The 5,370-nt window shown below is 33.2% G+C and overlaps 1 protein-coding gene across 3 annotated transcripts in view; it reads right to left on the minus strand.

Moving 5' to 3' along the window:
- The window catches only part of LOC106467968 (MKL/myocardin-like protein 1), a 25,234-nt gene extending 22,223 nt beyond the window's left edge, over positions 1-3,011 (minus strand). Inside the window, exons 1-2 of one of the 3 annotated variants that reach the window (XM_022396217.1) lie at positions 2,978-3,011; positions 251-520 (exon numbers count right to left, since the gene is read on the minus strand). In XM_022396217.1, the coding sequence (XP_022251925.1) occupies positions 251-520; positions 2,978-2,984 (277 nt within the window). In that variant the 5' untranslated portion in view covers positions 2,985-3,011. Of the gene's footprint in view, positions 1-250; positions 521-2,977 lie in introns of those variants that run through there. The other 2 variants (XM_022396220.1, XM_022396219.1) reach the window with 2 other exon arrangements.
- Positions 3,012-5,370: the final 2,359 nt, after the last annotated feature.

The raw sequence follows: 5,370 nt of genomic DNA on the forward strand, positions 1-5,370 counted from the left end.
ACTAAAACTTACACTCTTTGTTCTTTCCAAAGTTTGTTAATAAAATGACTAAAACTTACACTCTTTGTTCTTTCCAAAGTTTGTTAATAAAATGACTAAAAACTTACACTCTTTATTCTTTCCAAAGTTTGTTAATAAAATGACTAAAAACTTACACTCTTTATTCTTTCCAAAGTTTGTTAATAAAATGACTAAAACTTACACTCTTTGTTCTTTCTAAAGTTTATTAGTAAAATGACTAAAAACTTACACTCTTTGTTCTTATCCATAGATTTACAAATAGAACGTTCGTCTACTTCAGCCTTTGGTGGAGAGATGGTTTCACGGGATTGGAACAAAGGAATAACGGTGCTGCTAACCCCACCTCCCACCCCTGCATTATTGTTATTGGCATTCCAATCTGCCATTGTGGCCAAGTTAAGATTATAATCTTTAAACCACTCTGGATAGATGCTAATAATAGTTTCCAAAAGATCTTGGTCAAGTTGAATTCCCCAATATATCTGGTTATCTCCACTTCCTGTTGGAGAAAAAAAAAAGCCATCCATCATTTTCAAACTTAAAAAAAAAAATTAAAGTTTTAAGTTATCGATAATATTTTACTATAACTATGTGAATCATGGCACTGGATTTTCCATTATAATATTCTTTAACAGTATCATTTATAATCTTTTAAATGCAACAACATTCTCTTAAACATTATACTGATTTTTACAAAACTGGACATTTTTTGTAGTTCCACTATTAATGATCAGTGAATTGCAAAGTTGTTATTAAGAAACTGATTCTCTGAAAAGGTACACATCTTTTTCTTCAAATTTGAATGATCTGGGTGTTAATAACTTTGTCCTATGCTTTTCTTTAAAAAAAGACATACAACAGACTCACAATTCACCTTAGAAAACACATACAGTAGACCTAAACTTTTATTAATAAATTAATAGACACATACTTACACTACACATTAACTTAGCACAAACAGTAAACCTAAACCTTAAAGTAGAAAGCACAAACAGTAAACACAAGCATTAAATCACTAAGCACAAACAGTAAACCTAAACCTTAAAGTAGAGCACAAACAGTAAACCTAAACCTTAAAGTAGAAAGCACAAACAGTAAACACAAGCATTAAATCACTAAGCACAAACAGTAAACCTAAGCATTAGATTAGTAAGATAAACAGTAAACTTAAATATTAAAGTAGTAATTGCAAGCTGTAAACCTAAACCTTAAAGTAGTAAACACAAGCATTAAATCACTAAGCACAAACAGTAAACCTAAACATTAGATTAGTAAGATAAACAGTAAACTTAAATTTTAAAGTATTAATTGCAAGCTGTAAACCTAAACCTTAAAGTAGTAAGTAAACTTCATATTAGTAAGCACAAACAGTAAACCTCAACATTAAATTAGTAAACAGAAATAGTAAACATAAACCCTGAGTTAATCATCATAAAACCTACATAACTAATTAACTTGGTGCCATATTTCAGTGGGCCATCCATCTCAACTTCCTGTTAGAGCTACATCTTGTCAAGAATATATATGTTTTATTAAATGATTTTCTTATTAAATGATTAGGCCCTCGGGTTTTGCTCAAAAAAATAAGTTCAGGGTTTAAGGAGCAAGAGAAATTAAGAAGCTGAATATTTCAGTGAAAAATAATTTGACCTAAACTTCATATATCTAAGCTTTCAAATTCTCAAGTCCCAAAGTTCACATCTAGTGGATGGTTAGAAACTGACTGTAGTCTTGTGATAATATAACTTTTCTCCGATGATGTTCTTCTTCAATGTTAAAAATTTTGTTCTTTCTTTTTATGCTTCAGATTAAGATATCCAGTTTCAAATTTTCTTATTCCTATAGGGTAACCATTGTGGATATTTTTTCTACCCATGTTATATCATAACATTATTATTTGATTACCTCAATTAGAAGGAATTACTTAAAATCTTAAAAGTTACATAAAAACAGTACCCAAAATGCTGTAATTGTAAAAAAATTTCCAAGTCATCTAGGTTACTAATGGTCAAAAAACAGGACTGTGATTACACAGGAAAAGGGTAAAATGTTATCTTCAGATAGAGACCATAACCCAAGAATGAATGATACAACACTTTTAATATAGATAAATCAGTGACAGTTTTAATAATAGGTATTATGTCTTCCTCTCATTTTTTACATTGAAGGTTATAAGATATATTCATAAAAGTACTCCCGGATGTATACATGGAAAGGTATCTTTGATTGGTGTACTCCAGTTAGTGAAAAAACAGCACAGCTGGTGGAGTACAGATTATTATTTGAGTGATTCGTATTCAGATATTTTACTTTTAGTGAAAAAACAGCACAGCTGGTGGAGTACAGATTATTATTCGAGTGATTGGTATTCAGATATTTTACTTTAAGTGAAAAAACAGCACAGCTGGTGGAGTACAGATTATTATTTGAGTGATTCGTATTCAGATATTTTACTTTTAGTGAAAAAACAGCACAGCTGGTGGAGTACAGATTATTATTTGAGTGATTCGTATTCAGATATTTTACTTTTACACTTTATAGACAGAATTTATCAATCCCTGCTTAACAAGCAACTGGTATTATTTATTTAAAAGAATACTTGGCAGATACACAAGTTTGACAATACAAAAGTTTTTAAATTACAGAACATTTTTTGGCAATAGAAATGGCACCAAGTCGGAGCTTGACAAATATCGCTAGATGCTTTCCATGCACAAGTACACTCCGTGTGCAAGAGTTTAACTTCACCGAACTACGTAACAAAGTAGGATCAGAGTCAAGGGGAGTGACGTACTTTATTCAACTTGCTAGTCGCTTCCAATCAGACTAACGATTCAAAGAAGCTAAATTTGTGACATCCTAATCTAAAAAAGGCACAACTTGGTACCAATCACAACCGTCATTACTACGTATTACAATGTACAATTCGAATATAAAGAATACTGAAATTACACACCACACATCTGAAATTCGTTTGTTCCAAGACACGATTTACATACATTCTGTGTTTTTATATAATGTATGTGTAAAGAAAATGGTCGAATATTGATTAAACCTATCAGCTTCTTTCACTAAACCAAACTTTATGTGGGGTTACATCAAAATTAAACTAGAAACGTAACAAACAATAACAAAAATTATCACGTGCTACAAATGTGTTTGTTTGCCTGCATTCAAAGCACAAAGCTACACAACGGGCTATCTGTGCTCCGCCCTCCGCGAGTATCGAAACCTGTCGTAAATTCGCAGACATGCCGCTGAGCCACTGGGGGGGCACTTCAAATATGTATTACTGTACAGAGAATAAATAAATAAATTTTATTTGCACTAACGTTTATCTACTATAAATTACTCGATAAAAATTATATTACTTATTTGTTAGCTAAATAACGATTCTAGATTAACGCTATGAACACATTTTGAAAATTCACGTTTTTTGTTTTTTAATACACAAACAAAAGGTGTTTTCTTGTAACTTCAAAGATATAATGTGTAATAAGGTATTTACGAATGTTTTTAAATTTCTCTGAACTTCATAAATCCTTACAGCATTGTATCACGGAACACCGTGTAATCGGGCTTATTATTAATAGATTAAGTTATTTTATGTCGATAGAGCCTTATCACTACGTTGTACCTTCAGTGGTGAATCCAGGATTTTATTTTTAACCAGGGGTTTTCTACAGCATTGCTCTCCTGTTCCAGATATGATTTTGGGGGAACACAGAGCTACCAACACATTTTACGCATCTATGATCTGCAGAAAACGATACGAAGCAACAGCTTTTTATCACTTTAGTTTCCAAAAATGTTCATTAATTACAACTACAGAAAATAGTCCCAATCTTGGAACAATACACACACACACACACCCTCTATTATCTAGAGAAACAAAGCATAGTCTCTCTCAAACAAAGGCACTTCGTCATATTCACAAAATTAGATATACTTTATAATTAGAATAACCTACTGCCTTTCCTCTCTCTTTTTTTTCATGATGAACAAATTTTACAGTTCGATTTATCATAATTTGTAACTCCAGAAATATATGGTCGGAAGTGAATGAAATTGACTGGCTGCAAACATATGTAGATATGTTAAAGAGCACAAAGCCGTTTTTACAATCCGAATAAAAAAAATATAATTGCTACCTTTTGTTTTAGTTCATATTTCAATAAAATCATATGACAAAGTAAATTCTCCACGGGGCTCTATGAACGCTTTGAACCCGATTTGTGTCCACCAATGCGTCAAACCTAAATATAACTTTAAAATACGGCATAATTACCTACTAAAATACTTATTCCACCATCAAAAATGACTTAGCAAGATTACGATGTTAATTATTTTGACTGATAACTAAAAGAGGATTTCAGACTACCCAGAGAACGCCATTTTAATTTACCCAACAACTTTTATTCGGGGTGTTTGATGTACTGTGGGGAATAGGATTAGAAAATATGTAAGTGATGAAAATAATTATAATTTCGTAAGATCAACAATCCTTCAAATTTATTAATTACGAAAAAAATTGTTTCAGTATTTTCTGTAAAGCCTTGCATGGTTATCCCTAATTTTGAGCTGATACACTAGACAGAGAAGGCAGCCAGTTAACAACACCCACCAACAATTCTTGGGATCCTCCTGTCTGAGAAGGCAGCCAGTTAACAACACCCACCAACAATTCTTGGGATCCTCCTGTCAGAGAAGGCAGCCAGTTAACAACACCCACCAACAATTCTTGGGATCCTCCTGTCTGAGAAGGCAGCCAGTTAACAACACCCACCAACAATTATTGGGATCCTCCTGTCAGAGAAGGCAGCCAGTTAACAACACCCACCAACAATTCTTGGGATCCTCCTGTCTGATCGAATAGTAGGTTTGAACGTCACAGTCCGGGCACGATAACTACTAGGCCTGGCTGATCCTCACGATAACTTCGAAACAGAAATGAAACAGGGCATCATAATAAGTGTTTGAAGCGTGAGCTGCTCAGATTACACATTTTTTTCTGACACATTTTAGAATGATCTTGAGTTTAAACATTCTCCCCGAAGATCATTTGTTAAGACTGCTAAAGTTTTATAGTTCTCCCTTGTCACGCAGATACGAGTGGAACGTATTCTAGGTAAGGAGTCTGGGGGAGGGGAGTGGAGCAGAGTAATCAGACAGGGTGAATAACCAACTACAATGAGTCTAGTTGTATTTACTGGGTTGAATCCACTTTCGCGAACACCAGCCAATAGTTAAGTGGAATCCGCCAAAGTCTACTTCTTTCTCTTTTGACTTTTTTTTTATCTTTCTTCCTGTTGTTGTTTTTTCACCCTTATCAACCATGGTTCTCCTCAC

Source organism: Limulus polyphemus, unplaced genomic scaffold (genome assembly GCF_000517525.1).
Source record: "Limulus polyphemus unplaced genomic scaffold, Limulus_polyphemus-2.1.2 Scaffold2815, whole genome shotgun sequence".
NCBI lineage: Eukaryota > Metazoa > Arthropoda > Merostomata > Xiphosura > Limulidae > Limulus > Limulus polyphemus.